At 49.7% G+C, this 18,502-nt stretch overlaps 2 protein-coding genes across 2 annotated transcripts; one reads left to right on the plus strand and one right to left on the minus strand.

The window, feature by feature from the left end:
- The first annotated feature begins 71 nt into the window (after window positions 1-71).
- mydgf (myeloid-derived growth factor) lies at window positions 72-8,255 on the plus strand. The gene is made up of 6 exons (XM_084675510.1): window positions 72-394; window positions 1,100-1,150; window positions 5,258-5,319; window positions 5,574-5,661; window positions 7,200-7,272; window positions 7,605-8,255. Exons 1-6 carry the CDS (start codon window positions 239-241, stop codon window positions 7,682-7,684), a joined length of 510 nt encoding a protein of 169 aa, XP_084531636.1. The 5' UTR covers window positions 72-238; the 3' UTR covers window positions 7,685-8,255.
- LOC146254321 (uncharacterized) lies at window positions 6,271-14,282 on the minus strand. Its single transcript, XM_084675439.1, has 4 exons — window positions 13,041-14,282; window positions 10,070-11,233; window positions 8,401-8,483; window positions 6,271-6,943 (listed from the first exon to the last, which is right to left on the minus strand). Exons 1-2 carry the CDS (start codon window positions 14,280-14,282, stop codon window positions 10,208-10,210), a joined length of 2,268 nt encoding a protein of 755 aa, XP_084531565.1. The 3' UTR covers window positions 6,271-6,943; window positions 8,401-8,483; window positions 10,070-10,207.
- Window positions 14,283-18,502: the final 4,220 nt, after the last annotated feature.

The following is an 18,502-nucleotide window of genomic DNA, read 5'->3' on the forward strand; positions in this document are numbered from 1 at the left end:
AGAGCATAGCCTGAAAAGTGGTAGGACTTTTAAAATAGGCTCTGCAATGAACGTCCCTCACATATTATTAATGAACGGGCGTAGGGACGGGATCAGTGGTTAGATCATTTGGGTATCTTTGCCACCGTAGAAAAGACCTTTATTTCGAAAGGATTTGAAGAGTCAACCCGGAAAATGAGATTCCTGAGGCTGGCTTCAAATTCACACTAGTCAATTTAACCCAAATCAGCGACTAGAAATGGCTTGCCACATTAACCTAAGCTCCGGTAACCTGGCCTGTCTCGTGTTTCTGCTTTTAGCAGCTGCATTAAACAAGTCCTCCGCGGATGAAACGAAGACTGTTGAATTCAACGTAAAACCGGGAGGAATGGTACACTCATTCTCTGAGAAACTTGTAAGTAGTGGTAACTAGCTAGCTTCTTGCAAGTTAGCTGTCAATGCATGCTCAACTAGTAACATAATTTCAAGCATCTGTGCACCATGTCTTAATATGTAGCCATGACTACGAATAGGAGTTTGGGCTTAGTGTGACTGATGCACCAAACTTAAACCACAACAGCTAGTGATGTTTGGAAGGAGAAAAGGATTGAATGGCTAGCTGATGTCAGTCCATGTAGCATCTCTTTAACTATGACATGCAATGTAATGCAAGTATGATACTTGTTAGTGCGAATTTACATGTTAAATCTTTTTTTTTTTTCGCATTTAAAAAAAGAAAAGAAAATGAATTTGTTATACGGAGTTCTGGCGCATGATGATGAGGAAATGACCTCTGAGACGCTGACACGTCAGTGAGAGCCTGCCACATAGACTGTTTTCATTGGTTCTCACCTTGAGTACAATTCCTGCATTGTTGCCAGTAAAATACCTGAACAAAATTCATGAGAAAATACAATTTAGCTTTCTGCTGTTTTAAGAAATTGTTTATTCAACGACTAATATGCATCATATATTTTAAAATACCTCAACAAACATGGTGTTGTCTATCATGTGCCATTAAATCACAACAAGAAATACTTTCTTTTAATGAGTTATGATTTATTTCCTGGTGGTGTTTTTGCCCGTCCAGTTAGTCATGTATTTCCTTCTTCCTCCACAGGGTACGTACGAGTGTACTTTCACCTATGCGTCACAAGGGGGCACCAACGAGGTAGGTTTCAGATTCAGAGGCCCATAGTCAACACAACTGACGGCACACACTATTGCGTGGGAATAGGGGTAGGGAACCTTTTGGTACCTCACGATTCGAATATAATAACATTTTAAAAAGTTAGTCATTTAGCAGACACTCTTATCCAGAGCGACTTACAGTAAGTACAGGGACAAAACATGGTGTCAGAAAATGGTCTTGGGGAGAGAGCACAACTTTGCTGAGCACGAGCCACGTGAGTGAGTGGCTAGCGTCGACTCTGCCAGAGGACATCGTTAGCCTGCTTTCCAAGGGAGAAGGACTAAACGAAGTGAATATGCCAGCGTTACAACCACCACCCAATCTACAGCTGACAGGTAATGTGGCTGAGAATTGGAGAAGATTTATGCAACTATTTCAGTTGTATTTATCAGCAGTTGGCGCCGACGAGAAGAATGCTATACAGTGGATGAGAGTGACTCTGAGGAAGTTTATGTGGATGTAGTCACAGCAGAATGGAAATACAAAGAACTGGATGCTGACATTAGAGTGAATAATACACACATCGCAATTAAATTGGACACTGGTGCTCCAGCAAATGTAATATCAGAGAATGTTCAACAAATGAGAAGTCAATTACATGCACCAAAAGTTAAAGTGGATACTCGAGAGCAGCAATACCTGTGAAAAGAAAATGCATTGTAATCAATCCATGTCGGGAAGTGCCATTTGCTCTTTAAAAGCCACTGAAGGAGGAGTTAGACAGAATGAAAGGACTTAATGTGATTGAAAAAATTGAGGAGCCGACTGACTGGGTGAGTTTGCTTGTCATAATGAATAAAAAGAACGGAAAACCAAGAGTTTGCATGGACCCAAGGAATTTGAACAGAGCAATTAAAGAGAGAACATTTTAAACTTCCCACCATGGAGAGGAAATGATGTCATAGTTTGCAAATGCCAAATACTTCAGCAAGTTAGATGCATCTTCAGGATTTTGGCAGATGAAGCTGGACACTGCAAGTTCAAAGCTGTGCACGTTCAACAGTCCGTTTGGCAGATATCGATTCCTTAGATTACCTTTTGGTAAAGCGTCAGCACCCGAGGTGTGTCATAAGACAATTCACATGATCTATGAGCATCTGGACGGAGTGGACACATCGATGGACAATATCATTGTATGGGGAAGTACCAAGGCTGAACATGATGAGAGACTGAGAAATGTGCTGGAGGCATCAAGGAAAGCAAATCTTAGGTTGAACAAAGAGAAATGCCAACTTAGGGTGAGTGAACTGACGTTTGTTGGGGACATACTGAGAAGCAAAGGAATTAGACCAGATTCCAGAAAAGTGAGAATGAAACAAATAAGATCAGAGACTAGCAAGGATGAAACTCTGAAAGGATTGCGTCAAGTCATCATAGATGGATTGCCTAGCACTAAGCAAGATTGTTCCCCCTGATATAACAGAGTACTGGAACTGCAGAGCAGAGTTGTCGGTAGTGGAAGACATCATCTACAAGGGTAGCAAGATTGTAATCCCAAAAGGTTTGCAAAAAGAAGATACACACAGGGCATCTTGGGATTGAAAAGGGCACGCGAAGTAATGTACTGGTGGCGTATCAGTCAAGATGTGGCAAATGAGGTGTCGACCTGCTCAACATGCCTGAAATATCAAGCAAGCAATCCTGCCGAGCTGCTACTGCCGCATCCGGTGCCCGACAAGCCATACATGAAGGTGGGCAAATATCTTTTTGTTTGTGCTGGGAAAGACTTGTAGTGACTGATTACTATTCGCTGTATCCAGAGGTATGTAGACTGAGCTCCACGACAGCAGAGGCCGTGATAACAGCCATGAAGGCAGTGTTTTCCAGACATGGCGTGCCGAGGGAAGTGTTTACGGACAATGGACCACAGTTTTCCAATGCAAGCTTTAGACGCTTTGCGTAAGAATGGAATTTTGTGCACACAACATCGAGTCCTCACTACCCACGGTCTAATGGGTTAGTAGAGAAATCTGTTCGGATGGTGAAGAGACTGCTGTTCAAAGCTAAAGATGATGGGACAGACTTTTACCAGAGCTTGCTGCTATACCGCACAAAAGCACTTGAGTGTGGTATGTCACCAGCGCACCTCCTCATGGGACGCAGGCTGAGATTAAACCTGTCCATTCAAGAAGGTCTGCTGAAATCAAAGGAAGGGGGGAAGGTAAAGAGGTTCAAGGAACAACAAAAGGCAAAGCAGAAGTTCTATTACGACAGAGGAACACAGAACCTACCTGAGCTGCACACTGGTGACCATGTCAGGCTGAAAGACAAATGTAATACATGGACACAGAAAGCCACGATCCTCAATGAAATTCAACCAAGGTCGTACAACATTCAGACAGAAAATGGTGCTGTGCAAAGAAGGAATCGCCGAGATATCATGGCACCAGCCAAAGCAGATCAGAGGACTGATGATGCTGCTGATCAACCTCAACACGCAGAGAATCCACCAGCTGAAGCACCAGTTCCTGTACAGGAACAGCCTGTTACAAGACCCTCTAGGGATGTGAGGCCACCTGAGAGACTGATTGAACAGATTTAGATTCAATAGCTAAGTTATGAGTGCTGTCTTGAGAAAAGTATACTTTTATGTTAAGAAGGGAGATGTAATGATATGAACATTTAATGATTTGGCAATGTTCAGTTCAGCCTATGACCATGGCGCAAGGCTGAGCGTTACTGGAGGTTAACTCAGTCGCATGTTTCATGTTTTAAGCCCGTTGCATACGAGACATGATATATTCTGATGTATAAAGAACCTTCTCTTCAAGTCTTTGTATCGTGGGTTCTTCAACAAACAAACAAACCAGATGTCACGACATATCTTCGAATTTACTTTTTGTATAGTTAGGGTGTTTACGAATTCTATAAAAGGAACATTTAGCTGTTGTCACGGTTTCTTTTCTGAACGTTGATGCAAACCAACGCTCTTTGTCGTCAGAATGTCAAGTGTTGTGATGTTTCGTTATTTGAATGACGACGCCCTGCAGAGTTCAGGGGCCTGTTCCATAAAGGCCGCTCAAATAAGTTGGACTTCAAGTCAAAAACCAGACTTGAATAAGCTTAACAAGTCAAGCGGGGCTAAAGCGGTTCCAGAGAAGCCAATTTCAGCTCACGCAGTCCTACTAATTCAAGTCAGATTTAAATAGTCAAGCTAATTGCGCGTGCATCCTATTCTTAAGCAGCCCGAGAGGTAAATTATGGATCATACAATCCACCACGGCAAAAGCAATGCACACGGCCACGTAACTTCTTCAAGAAAGAACCTTCCCTTTAAGCCTTGTACTATGACAGCTCCCTCATCGACCGCTTCATCAAAATGAAACGACAAGCCATGATTAACGTGAACGATAGGTTACGTAGGTCGAGGTCCTTTTTTCGACCTTTAGTTACTTTGTTGATTAAAAAACAGACACCCTCTAAACACATGTAAATGTACTTTTTTGACATTGTTTTAAATAAATAGCCTACTAATAATCAATACATAACCCAGTAGTCTAACTTTTCAACATGGTTGTGGCGGGAAAATGGAGGATGTAGCCTATGGATTTAGGTTTGTTGGACTGTTGACAACTATATAGCAATGATAATTATACTCGGATAGTTTAGATTGAGATAGGCCTAAGCCTGATGCCTAAACATTTGAAATCACAAACTAGGCTACGCAACATGGCGTGTAGGCTATCAAATCATTGTTCATCATCGTTTAATGAAATAGGCTAAATGTTGTAGCCTATGTAGGCTATTTAAGTTGATTTTCTATCAATGTTTAACATGAAAATGAGAATATTCGTGGTAAATCATCGTTTTCCAGTTGGGTCAGTGTCACAGGAAGGTCTGGTCAAGCACCAGGTCACGCTAAGCCTCGCAGTGAGCCTGACCCTGACCAGACTAGTTTCGCAGCCTAAGTTGCCATAGTAACCGAGTTCGACCTACGTTGAGCTCGCTTTATGGAACAGAATAAACTACAAATGAGTCAGACTAACTGACAACAAGTCTGGCTTATTCAGTAAACTTGCTTTACGGAACAGGCCTCTGGTGTCCGAACTGCTCACGTGTTGTTTTCGTCTGTGTGTGTGTGAGCAGCAGTGGCTGATGAGCCTTGGCATGAACGAAGATCATACGCTGTTCTCCTGCTCTCTGTGGAGGTAAGGATCAACGCTGGGGAGGTCAACTTACCCCTCGTGTGTGTGTGTGTGCGTGTGCATGTGTGTGCGTGCCATCCTCAATGACTAATTCAACAGTTTACTGTCAGTGACCCTAGACGCTGTGTGCCTTAGGTAATCTCTCATGTTTCGGCGGGTTAGGGAACGAACAAAAGAAATGAATCAATTTGTGAATCACCGATTCGACACAGAACTGATTGAATCTTTTCTGCTCTCATTCTCTCTCCTTGTGCCAGGCCTCAGGGAAAGTCCTATCTGTTTTTCACCCAGTTCAAGGCTGAGCTGAAAGGAGGAGTCAAACAGATCAAATACGCCCAGGCATATGTAAGTATACTTCGTAGATGTCACAGAGATCACAACCTGGTCGAGGTTAGTGGTGCTTCAAGAGTCCTATAAAGCACTTGGTTGTAGGGATCACCATACCTAATCATCACCATTCCTGTGTTGGCAACATAGATGGGCTTTGCCCCCCCCTAGCCCCATATCTCTGTGGCCCCCCCTAGCCCCATATCTCTGTGCCCCCCCTACCCCCATATCTCTGTGGCCCCCCCTAGCCCCATATCTCTGTGGCCCCCCCTAGCCCCATATCTCTGTGCCCCTCCCCCCTAACCCAATGTCTGTGTTCCTTAATGTAGAAGCACTGATCTAAGACCAGGGCCATTCGGGCTACATGATTGTCTTCATTAATGATTTAACTGATCCTGGACCCGTCCCCATCCTATTCTGGCTCTCCTTCTGCACCTGCATCTCTGATAAGACCCCGCTGGCCGTCTCCATGGAAACCTGCGTTTCCTGGGGTTTGGGCATTTTTAGATTTACCAGGAGTACACTTGGATCCGACTCATTGATAACACTGGGGAACAGATGGCCGAGGTGTGTGTGTGTGTGTGTGTGTGTGTGTGTGTGTCAGACATTCTGTATTTTGCAGTCCAGTCAAGGTCATTCAACATAACTTTATTCTGTTGTTAGGGGACATAGATAAGTTGTGCTTGACAAACCAGTTCCACCATTAAAAATGCTCAACTGGCTGCATTGAATTAACGGGGTTGGCCATAAAACAACAAGAGGGCTGGTAATCTGAAGGTCGCCAGGTTCGATTCCTGGCCGTGCCAAAATGACGTTGTGTCCTTGGGCAAGGCACTTCACCCTACTTGCCTCGGGGGGAATGTCCCTGTACTTACTGTAAGTCGCTCTGGATAAGAGCGTCTGCCAAATGACTCAATGTAAATGGAACAAAAAAAAACAGACAGACAGAAGCAAACGATCCCTGAGACCCTTAACTCTCCTGAAAACGAGCTCGGCATTCGGACAGCTTGGAGGATGCCCAGACCCAGGTGCGCGCTGCTCATTCAGATGAAACCAGATACTCCACATCCTCCTGATAGCCTTCGCTCCATCCTCTTTTGATTGAGCTGGCCTGGTGGAACTGATCCAAGGGCAGAGTCCCAGAGCCCCCGAATGCTGCGCTGCAGGATCGTGCTGCTGCTACAGCTGATCCAACAGGCCCAGCCTGTGCCTTCTCCCTCTGGGGGGGGGGGGCAGCTGGGGCCCCCGTCTGAACGTCTTGGACCCCCCCCCCCTACCACCGATCCTCTCTTGCTGCCTGCTGTTAACAGACACACAGGAAACAAAGCACCCTTGGTGTAAACGCTGGGATAAAAATAACCGCATCATCTCAGACTCCTTGACCTCTGTGACTCTCCTTCGTGAGGCTGGAACTGTTATTCATTTATTTATTTTTTGCCTTCACTCACTATAATAATAATTTTAAAAAAAATCCCTTCTGCTTGTAACAATCTCCTCCTCTTCATCTCCTTTCCTCTGTGCCCTTGTCTCCCCTTGCCCCCCCTCGCCGTCTCCAGTCCCAGACCTCCGCGGGAGGACAGAGTGACGTGGCTTTGAAGGACGAGGAGTTCTCCGTGAAGGGACTCACAGGTGAGCCATCTGCACTGCTGCAAAACCTCTCTCTCCTCCGTCTCACTTCTCCCTCTCTCCTCCCCTCCCTTCAAAGCCTCCTCTGCTCTCTGGCGTAGTCTAGTCTGCTCTCTGGGGATCAAGGTGGTGTTACTGTAGTGTAGAGAGAAAGGGAACTGATTTTTAGCTGGCTCTATTCTGACTTTGTGTCGAGCTGCATCAAGCCCTCTTTTACATCAGAGGAAAGTTCTGGAACCGGAAGGTGCTTTAAGGTCTTTGGATTCAGTATTGATCAGGAAACTCAAATGGATTTAAGGTGATAATGATGAGTCTCTCTCCCTCCCTCCCTACAGTGACCCACAATGAGGGGAAGTTCCACGCAGAACTCTCAAAGCTCACCGTCATTGGCTGGACAAGAACTTTCGAACTGTAATTTTCCTGAAGCCTGATTGACTGGTCACCCTGACCAATCGAAACAACCAAGCCAGTTCGGAGGGAGGGTCAAACAAGCCTCTGAAGACAGGCTTGTGACAGATGCAGGGGTTACTGACATGGACTGATGGGATTTACTGTTGATTAAATCTGATCTTTAGGTTGCACTTTATTTTACGGTAAATAAATGATATGCTGAGTGAGATGGATACATATTCTCCAGCTGGTTGAGAGGTTGAACAAGGTCGATCAACCAATAATGTCGTGTTTTTGTCTTTGAAAGGAGTTGCTGGGGATTAATTAAGAATCATGAAGGACCTCCTGATTTATCTAAACTTGTTTGAAATTCCAGTGGAAACTACCGTAAAATAAAGTGCTGCTATATATTCTGTTTTCATGTTTTTGCACATGGGCTTGTCTATGCTCCATGTTTAGGAATGTTTACTTGTCCACATGATCATAGCAGGATGTAACGGTATAGATCAGGGTGGTTCATCCATCCTACGATAAAATAGCGACTTGTTGCTAATCTCTGTTCTCTTAATCATACCCACATAAACCCATTTTTATAATCTGTGCTTTACTTGTTTTTAGAGAGATTCAAACGTAGTATGATTAAAGAGTAGATTTAGTAGAACGGGAAGAGGTTAATCCAATAGGACGGATGTATGTCTTCTACATCAATTTATTGGACCAGTCACCGTTCAGAAAGGTTACCTCACATAAAGGAACTGTCAACATCAGTGCTCTCGTCCAAGACCAGGGTCCTCTGGGGTCACGGTAGGGAATACCACCACTCACTGTCATGGAAACAAGACACCAACACAGGAAGTGATGTAAGATGTACATTCAGTTTTTGGCGGTTTTAATTTTCCTATATCCGTTGGGCCTGATTCATAATCCTTGTCTGGTATTTCAATAAATTAATGTTGACCGTCAAATGGAAACGTATGCCGTTTTGAGTCAATAAATTACCGCAGACGCTCGTTCAAACCTTGTGAGCATTCATAATCCGATCATCGTTTTAGCAGCGTCGTAATATTTGCCCTGAACAGCGTTCGAAGCCGCAGTGCCGATTGATTGGGCGAGGGTTCCGTGTTGTGAGCTGAGCCCAACGGTGTTCACCACGTCTACGCCTACACCACGCCAAGACTCCCAGCTGGTCTCTCCAGGCTAGTTTACCGTCTGCAGACACGTGACGCCACTATTAGGGAACCACCTTCTCTGCCAGCGCTCTCAGAAAATTACATTGGCATGTCTTCAGTGATCCCTGATTAAAACCATGTTTTCGGTCCAAGCCCTGTTCTGCTGTTACATCGGAAGGCCACAAGAGGGCGTAGGAATGCACACAGTGTAAAACGTTGTACGTGCAACCAAAGCCTGCTACTTTCTCATAACGCTGGACAGGATGTGACCCATCAGGAAGTGACTCATCATTCAGTGATGGTCAAATCTTTTCATTTCTGGACTGTTGCCATGTCCTTGTCTGACTCATGTCTGTCTAAGACTTTGTCCCTGTCTTACTCTGTCCTTGAGTCTGACTCTGTCCCCGTCTTACTCTGTCCTTGAGTCTGACTCTGTCCCTGTCTTACTCTGTCCTTGAATCTGACTCTGTCCCTGTCTCACATGTCCCGAGCGTGTGGACGGAGGAGAGAGAGAGGGAGAGAGAGAGGGAGAGAGAGAGAGAGAGAGAGAGAGAGAGAGAGAGAGAGAGAGAGGAAGATGCATGCCAGTCAGGGTGGCAGCAGTGGGACCAGTACAGGGTCACTGATATGACAACAGCTTGCCCCACCCCCCACCCCACCTCTAATCTCTGACAGGCATCCAAGCCCTGGTGACCTAGCCAGACGACCAACTGTGGTCCAGTCCTGAATCATTAATAACCCCTAATACTGAAGCTCCCAGGTTCCTGTGGAGATCAGAGGAAGAGGGCTTGTGTACAATATGGCCGCTCCAGTCTGACCATGACGGGGCATTTATGAAATGTTTTCCTACTGTGCGTTGTTAGAGGTGGTTGGTCTTCAGATTTCAAACATTTCGAAATGTTTACGAGTCTGAGCCGACATCTCCGCGGGTCAAGGACTCAGAGAGGGCAAGAGCGTGTGTGGATTTGTGAGAGAGACGAAGGGAAAGCTGTAGCATGTCAGAATATGGGCTGGATGCGGTGAGGGTTTAAGTGATTTAGCAGCCAGGTGGACTACATCCGCCTGTTTGAGATGAGTCACCAACCCGAACGACCAGGATCGAATCCTTTGTCTGCTGCGTGTTTTTCCAAACGACCGTCTCTCCATCTCTGCCTACTTCCTGTCTAACACAGCATGACAAACTACTGAGGGGGGAGGGGGGCGGGTGTGTGTGTGTGGGGGGGGGGGGGAGATGGACTCACCTCAGACACCTTCCGTCACCTTGGAAACTTGTCCAGTGTCTCGACTTGGCGAGTCTTAAATCAGTCTCACACCCTCTGCTCCGAGGCTCGCCCAGCCTTGCCCGGCTCTGTCGCCCCACACACCCCGCCTCTCCTCCCTCACACTGTGGTCGAGAGCAGCCGTCTCTTCACAGGGTATGGTGGAGCCTCCCTCCGGGGCTCCTTCCCCTTCCTAACCCGCTCTTGGTGACCGTCGTGTGGGTACGGAGGAGGCTTGCGTCCCCTGGGGCCCGGAGCTCTGCCGGGGCCTGGATCAAGGGGTGAAGCCAGGTCCCGGGTGCGGCTCGCTGGGCTGGAGCCGGCAATCCCCAGGAGCCTGTCTCGGCCGGGCTGAGCGTCAAGGTCCTTGTGGAAGCCACCTGGGGGAGGGGGAGGGGGAGGAGGGAGGGGACTTGGAGGGATGGTCCTGGCAGATGGGTGGTCGCCGTGTGGGGTCTGCGTTGACCCTAGGTGATTCTCCACACAGACAGATGGGCGGAGGGTGGGGGGCTGGGGCAGGGGAGAGAGGGGAGGGGAAGCGAGGGGCTGGAGCGGGAGAGGGGAGAGAGGAGGGAGGAGGGAGAGAGGGGAGACAGGAGAGAGGGGAGGCTGAGGGGGGAGAGGTGAGCCTCTACGGGGGGGAGGGTTGAGGCTGGGGCTCGGGGGAGGGCGGGACTGGTAGATCTGGACTCGGAGGGGTGAGGGCCCAGGAGTTGGGGGCCGAACAGGGCTGCTCCGTGGGGAACAGGAGGCCCGGCAGAGGGTGTGGTTTATCCTGGTCAGGTTACAGAACTCAGAAGCCCTGCTCTCATCCTGGGGGGCTGTGGGGCTGGGAGGCTGGGGGGCAGAGGGGCGAAGAGGAGGCTGAGGTCGCCCCCCTCTCCTGGGAGAGGACCCGGGGTTGTGGAGGACCCAGGGAGAAACAGCCGGGCTGGAGACCGGGGGAAGCCCAGCTCCCCCGGGGCTGGAGGGAGGCTCCATGTCCCCCTGGGTGGGCTCCAGGCCTGGGTGTCTGTGGTGACCGGGGCCCATGGCCACCCTGCTGGAGCTGGAGCTGGAGCTGGATGGACTGGGCAGGCTGCTGGAGAAGGGCTCCTCCTCGCTCAGGTCCATGGACAAGGTCAGATGCTCAATCTGCTGCACCACCTGTGACGGGGATTAGAATACGCACAAGCACGGTTAAACGCACACACACACACACAGAACACACACAGACACGCATGATTAAACACGCACACACACAGACACAATGTAATGAGGGCTGGAGCAATCAGAGATGAAATCTGATCAGTCTCTGAGCCAGCAGTCTTTGGTCAAACAATGCTTCCGGCAGAGTTATTGTCGTGTCTATCTCGCCCCACCAGCCTGTGTTCATCAAAGCTGTCCTCTTCTGTTGATGGGTACAAGGTGGAGAGACGTTTGGGCTCGAGACAAGGAGGGCACTCCTCTAGATACACTGAGCGGGAACATGAGCGCTGCGTTTCAAATCCAAGCTCATCCGTCAGAGTAAAAAAGTCTGACTCCTCCTGATGCGTTTGTCAACGCTGCGTTTCAAGCCGAGGCTCCCAAAAACGAGAATAATACCTGCCGGGGCTGAAATATTAGTTTTAATAAACACACAGGGGAGCTTGCTGCATGTGGAGTTTGTCTGTTTGTGTGCGTCACTGTTTTCCCTCCTTGGTTTGGTTTGTGTGAAGATCAGAGGAATATATGCAACTGAAGTTGAAGTTAGTGCTAATTGAACGACTTTCTGACGCAAATCACGCAATCACTTGCGTTGCATGAGACCCGTCTGTTGTTAGTATTCGACACGGTCTTTCAGACCCGAGCCAGGCTAAACCTCTGAAATAGTATAGTAGATGAAAGAGGGAAACAAATCCTCATCCTTCTGTCATCTCTGATCCACTGCGTGTTTCCATGTTTCATCTTCAGATCAGCGTCCCTTCATGTTATCTTACCTCAGTACCCTCTGGTATGTCAGGCCTGTATTTCATATGTGGACCTCAGATGAAATGGGCCCCAGATCAAACGCTGGACGCTCTTAGGCACGTGTACTAGCCTAACAGCCACGCTCGCTACAGAAGCACAAATGAAAAGATGAGTTGGCCGTGAAGCGCGCCGTTTTTGGCGGGATTTCCACACAGTGTCTTTTAGTAGGGGATGTTCCCTCGATGAGACAAACGTGGGGATGAAGTACCCAGCCCTAACCCCCTCCCCAAAACCCCTCCTCTGTCCCTGGCTGCAGATGATGGTCCACAGCTGATCTCTCTCCCGGGGGAGCACAGCACCACACGACCCCCCCCCCCCCCTTTTACAGGATGAGAATACAAGGCGGAGACGCGTTTGCCGTAAATGGATTAAAAGCGTTAGATCCAGCTGCCCCCCGTAGCGCATCTGTTAGGGAGAGAGAGAGGGAGAGAGAGAGAGAGAGAGGGAGAGAGGGAGAGGAGAGAGGGAGAGAGAGAGAGAGGGAGAGAGGGAGAGGAGAGAGGGAGAGAGGGAGAGAGAGAGAGAGAGCAGGGGCTAGCCTAGGCTACTGAACATGTTAGCCAGTGCATTAGGTAAATGGAGCAGGGAAATCACCTTGTTGTCCTCCTCCCTCGAAATATTAAGTCAATCGTCCCCCAGGTGTCTACTCTGTGTACACATGGACGCTCTGTGATATTCCAACACGGATTCATATTCAGTGTGTAGGTGCAATATTGTGGCAATTTGCATGATAATGCCACAGCCACAGTCACAACCACAGCACGTTAGTGGTCGTATATTATAGCTCATACAGCACAAGACGGAACAGAGCAGTAAAAGCGAGTGAAAAAGAGTCGAGAGTTGTTTGAGAAACGGAAAGATAAAAGAACGAGAGAGAACAGAGAGTTGGAACCAAAAGAGGAAATTCGAGAGAGATGGGAGAGATGTTTTTACAGGTTTACAGTCCAATGTTAAACCTCCTTACCTCCTTCATCTCCTGGTGAACATCCTTTAGGCCTCCCAGAACGTTCTCCAGGCTGTCCATGACCCGTCTAATCTGGTGCCGTAGCTCCCTCCTGCTGCATCTCCTAGCCCCGGGGCCGCCCTCCATCCTGGGCCGCTGGTCCTGCCGGCCCGGCCTGGGCTGGAGGAGCTCTGAGCGGGGGCTCCAGGAGGCTTGGCTGTTGTGGCTCCTTGGCGTGAGGGGTCCATTGTCTCTGTGAGGGACCTCTGTGGAGAAGATGAGCCTCTGGAGAGAGCTGGACGGCCCCTGCAGCTCTCTCTGCTTCCACAGGTCCCCCAGGGCTGGAGGACCTCTCCCCTGCTCCAGGGCTGGGAGACCTCTCCCCTGCTCCAGGGCTGGGGGACCTCTCCCCTGCTCCAGGGCCGAGCCGGAGGTGGAGGAACTGAGAGCAGGCCTGATGCAGTTCTCCCCTCCCCCTTGTGAGTATGACCTCACCCAGAGGGATGAACGCAGCTCTTTCTGGCTGGGTGTTGTGGCACACACCCACACCTCGCCCTCAGCGCACACAGGAGCCCCACAGTTGGTCTGACCTTTGAACCAGGCTGTCGGGGCGACGGGTGCCAGGTCCCGCTTCCTGTCCGAGGGGGGGGGTTCTGTTCGGGGGGGGTTGAGGTGGTTCCCAACAAAGGAGACGTCTGTGCAACGGTCCATGACAGAGGTGTCGCTGTTGTGGCCCTGCCTCGACTCCAGCGCTGTTCCTGGTGCTAGCCCCAGACTGTGCCTCTGCCCCTGTCCTGGACGCAGCCCTTGCCCTAGCCTAGGAACCCTTACTGGTACGGCTCCGTGTCCTGGTTCTGGTCCTGGGGGCTGGCTACACCTGGCAGGGCTGGCCTCTGTCTTTCCTCTTCTGCTCTCAGGCCTCACATGGAGATCCTCCAGGACCTCGGGGAGTTTCCTGTCGGGACTGAGACCCAGTCCCAGTCCGTTACTCACCTTCTTCTTGATTTCTGTCCTGCCAGGTAGGTCCACCTTATCCCTGGACAGAAACCCAAAGCCCAACCCCCTGGTCCTGGACAGTGTCCGATCCAGGCAGGTGAGGCCGGTCTTGACCTGTTGGCAGGCTCCGTTCATGCCCACGTTCTCCCGGTCCAGGTGGGGGGTCTTCAGGCCGTTGTGGAACCAGGGGCGGAGGTGGAGGCGGGGGCTGCCTGGGTGGGCCACCCCTCTGTGGTCACCTGGAGCTCGTCTGTCTGCTGTGAACATGATGGAGGAATCCCAGAAGCCTCGGAGGAGGAGGAAGAGGAGGAGGAAGACGAGCCTTGCCGTCCTCCAGCTTGGCGCCTTCACCACTCCAGCGGACTGTTTTTCTCATTGACTTTTCCCTCTCTCTCGCTCTCCCACGCTCTCTCTCCCGCTCTCTCTCCCTCTCTCCAAAAGTTTCTCCCGCTCATCTCACACCGCGCCCTCTCCTCTTCCTGTTCCAGCCCTGTTTGTAATGGTGTGCGTTTCCCCCTCCCTCACCAGTCCTCCCTCCTGCTCCGCTCTGATCTCTTGTACCGTCGCAGCTCCCTGTTCCGCTTGCCAGACTAGCCTCTGTGCTTTCGAGGGCCTTTGCTGTCCGCCTCTGTCCCTCTCTCGCTCCCTGCGTCTCTGACTCTGGGTCTGAGGCACGCTTCGTCTCTCTCTCTCTCCTCCCTCTCCCTCCCTCCCTCCCTCCCTCTCCCTCTCTCTCTCTCTCTCTCTCTCCCCCGCTCTCCCTCACCACCCCTCCCGCACTGCGCTGCCTCCCCTTCTCGCTCTTTCTTCCTCCCACTCTTTCTCAGAGCTATACCTCCCTCTCGGTCTGTTTCCCACTCTCTCTGTCCCCCCTCCCCTCCTCCTCCTCTCTTCCAGCCCCCAGCCCCCCCCCCTCTTCTCTTTAGCCGGCTCCAGGGGCGACCAGCAGAACTTCAATCAGGATGCCAGTGTTTTAATCCCTGCTAGACAGCTCGCTCCACGTGAGTCTGGAGCGCCGGCTACCATCTGATTACTCCTGCGCGGGCTCAGCTCTCCACTATTAAACACAGCTTGGGATTCCAGAAGGCTTGAGAGGTAGGATGGGCAGAGGGAGGTGGGGTGGGGGGTAGGGGGAGGGGGTCACAATGCCTCCTACAGTCCACAGCAGAACTAAGGAACACAGGTTTTACAGTGTGGGAAAGAATGTCCAGGTAAAAGTCTTTACTCCCCCTCCCCCTCCCCTCCTCCCCCCTCCACCACCCACTCTCTCCCCAGCACACCAGCTTGTCACAGTCTGCTAACTTCAGTGTGCCTCAGTCACATTACTCCTTGTTGTTTCGTGTTATTTTCTGCTTCTCTGACTTCTATTTGTTCCAATTATGCGGTGGCAGCTGCTATTTTCGGCCTCATTCAAATCAACCTTCTCCCCACCTCCTTTTTTTGGGCTTTGCAACACTGTGGATTAGTTTCAGTGACAAGCCAAGAGATGCCTCTAAGGTGTGTTTCCTCTCTTCTGGCTGGTGCTGCCTCTAATGCTGCCTCTCTCATTGCCTCTCAGGCCGTCTGTCAGTCTGCCTCTCACACTGCCTCTAATGCTGCCTGTCAGTCTGCCTCTAATGCTGCCTGTCAGTCTGCCTCTAATGCTGCCTGTCAGTCTGCCTCTAAGGCTGCCTGTCAGTCTGCCTCTCACACTGCCTCGAAGGCTGCCTGTCAGCGTGCCTCTGATGCCTCCATAACGTTACCTCTCTGCTGCCTCTGTCACATGTAACAGCAGTGTGTCTGCCAGCTCCCTCCCGCCCCCCTCCCGCCCCCCACCCGCCCCCCTCCCGCCCCGCGCTCATCCCTTAGTCAGCACAATGTCTCCTCCCTTTGATACGGCTCCAAAACAGGCTGAATAGAATCGACAGACTACAAGACAGTTGACGCATTAACGGGACAATGACAGGAGATATTTTTACCATCCGTTTCCTCCGGGGTAAAACTTGACGCTGAAAAAAGATGAACGTTCAATAATGGGAACAGAAGGGGGACAGATTGTGATGACTTCCAGGAAGACCAGGGAAGACTATCCTCCTCCAGTCCCAGGAGGAGGTGCTCTCAGGTGGGGTGTGGGAGCCAGATGATGACCCCTAGTGTGGACCACAGGCACGTTCCTGGAGCAACAGAGCATCATGCCAACTGTGTTTCAGCCTGGCGTATTCACACACACACACACACACACACCAGCTGTGTTCCAGTGCTTAGTGCATCTTTTTTTCCATTGAGCACTTCCCCGCCCTCTCCATCCCTCTGTGGAGCTCCAGAGCAGGCATCATGTGAACAAACAAACACACCTCAAACTGTAGTTCATCCCAGATGGTACCTCTCTTCTCCTTCCCCTCCCCCCCCCCCCCTCACACACACACACACACCTGGTTTCCATGGAATTCAAAGTTTTATTGTCCACACTGGACTTTTGAGTCATATGCCTCTGATTAAAACTCTTAGCTCAGGACTAATCAGCCACCCGCAGGTGGAGTTCCATAAATAATGGCAGTGGTTGAAACACACAAAGCTGCCTTGATTCAAACTTTCGCTGATTAATAAGTACCTGGCCTAATACCAGCCAGGCACAGATCCGAACGTCGACTGTAACACCCATAAGTATACAGTGTACTGTGTGTGTGTGTTTTTAGTAGAACTGTGTGGTGTGAACTCTGGAACCAAATTCCAGAGTTCACCACAACCACCTGGTTTTATTTGACAACATGTTCAAAACTAGGTAACCGCAAGTGCTTGGAACCGCAACCGTGACAGGCAACATGGTCCCCAAAGTTTTGAACACACGTCACACCACACAGCGCCCCTTTGGAAGGTTTTAGTGGAGATGCAGTGCTTTCAACATGTCTGACCCCACATGTTTGTGTCCAAATGGCTTTCAGGCACAGTGTGAATTGTCCACGGGAGACTGGTAGCACCTTAAAGGGGTTCGGACAACGCTGTAATCATGTCTGTAGGAGGGGGGTAGTCGGGACCATTGTATGTTGTATTTTTTCAACAGCACAGAAATGACTTGAGGGACACATTGTGAGGACGAAAACAAAATGAAGTCATTTTCTTTTCATTGTGGCTCTGAAAAGGGACAAGGCCTTTTCTCTCACTTTGTCCCCAGAATCCACGTGTAATACTGTTGAGGTGGGGGCAATACCAACCATCCGCGTAACATCTACATGTTACGACCCAAATATATACCTGCGGACCCAACAAGCACGTGTAGGCTGTAGGCTCGGGGAGGACTTCTGGTTTTCAGGGCAGGAGAGGCTGAACTTCATCCGGGGGTGTTCCCAAACACATCCACATCCAGGGGTGTTCCCAAACACATCCACATCCAGGGGTGTTCCCAAACACATCCACATCCAGGGGTGTTCACAAACACATCCACATCCAGGGGTGTCCTCCTCCTGTGTCAAGATGCCATCAGCTTGTACTGTTGATTTCAGCTCCACTTCTCTATTCTGGATATTCTTCTATTCCACCCCTTTCTTCCTTTCATCCTGTACGACCGAGCCAGGCAGGAGCACTCTAAGGAATCACTTTGAGAGAGAGAGAGAGAGAGAGAGAGAGAGAGAGAGAGAGAGAGAGAGAGAGAGAGAGAGACAGAGACAGAGAGAGAGAGAGAGAGAGAGAGAGAGAGAGAGAGAGAGAGAGAGAGAGAGAGAGAGAGAGACAGAGACAGAGACAGAGACAGAGACAGAGAGAGAGAGAGAGAGAGAGAGAGAGAGAGAGAGAGAGAGAGAGAGAGAGAGAGAGAGAGAGAGAGAGAGAGAGAGAGACAGAGAGAGAGAGAGAGAGAGAGAGAGAGAGAGAGAGAGAGAGAGAGAGAGAGAACAGAAAAGAGTCTTTGAAAGAGTTCCAAGTCCCAGGTAACTGTCATGGTGTAACCTACCAGACGGGAGACCCTTGAAAGCTAGCAGGATGAGAGACAATGTCAGCCAACGCACACCGGGTGACTGCAAAAGACAAGCAAATATATAACAGCATTTTTTTTCTTTCTCGAATCTAAACCTGGGAGATTTGCTTTGTGAGGAATGTCAACAAGGCTGCATGAAACGCAGCTGGAAGATAAGTGGGAAAAGCCTAGAGTTGGCTTATAGAACACCACATGAAGCTAACCTTTTCATTGTACGAAATATTGCAGGCAACGTGTCAAGAAAGTGTCAAAAACTTGGTACATTTAGCCTTTAGTTTCAACTCCCTGTACATAAAAGTTACAACAGAAAATGGTTATGTCGGAATTGAGACTGTTGCAAATCCAGCAAACTCAAAGAGCAGAGCACACCTTTGAGGCCTGTCGCTGCATTTCATGCCAAAAGGGGAGAAGTTACGGGCATATTACAAGACTGTCTGGATCAGATGGAACAAGTTCTAAATGAAAACTGTCTGGGAAAAAGAGAGAGAGAGGAATAGAGAGAGAGAGAGAGAGAGGAAGAGAGGAAGAGAGAGAGACA

This window comes from Hypomesus nipponensis, chromosome 16 (genome assembly GCF_054491055.1).
Source record: "Hypomesus nipponensis isolate SF chromosome 16, ASM5449105v1, whole genome shotgun sequence".
Taxonomy (NCBI): Eukaryota; Metazoa; Chordata; class Actinopteri; order Osmeriformes; family Osmeridae; genus Hypomesus; species Hypomesus nipponensis.

Coding starts and splice junctions, on each gene's coding strand:
- mydgf (XM_084675510.1), top strand. CDS start 239: ATGGCTTGCCACATTAACCTAAGCTCCGGTAACCTGGCCTGTCTCGTG. Junction 395..1,099: donor ACTCATTCTCTGAGAAACTT/GTAAGTAGTGGT, acceptor CTTCCTCCACAG/GGTACGTACGAGTGTACTTT. Junction 7,273..7,604: donor CTCCGTGAAGGGACTCACAG/GTGAGCCATCTG, acceptor CCCTCCCTACAG/TGACCCACAATGAGGGGAAG.
- LOC146254321 (XM_084675439.1), bottom strand. CDS start 14,282: ATGTTCACAGCAGACAGACGAGCTCCAGGTGACCACAGAGGGGTGGCC. Junction 11,234..13,040: donor TTCACCAGGAGATGAAGGAG/GTAAGGAGGTTT, acceptor TCCCCGTCACAG/GTGGTGCAGCAGATTGAGCA.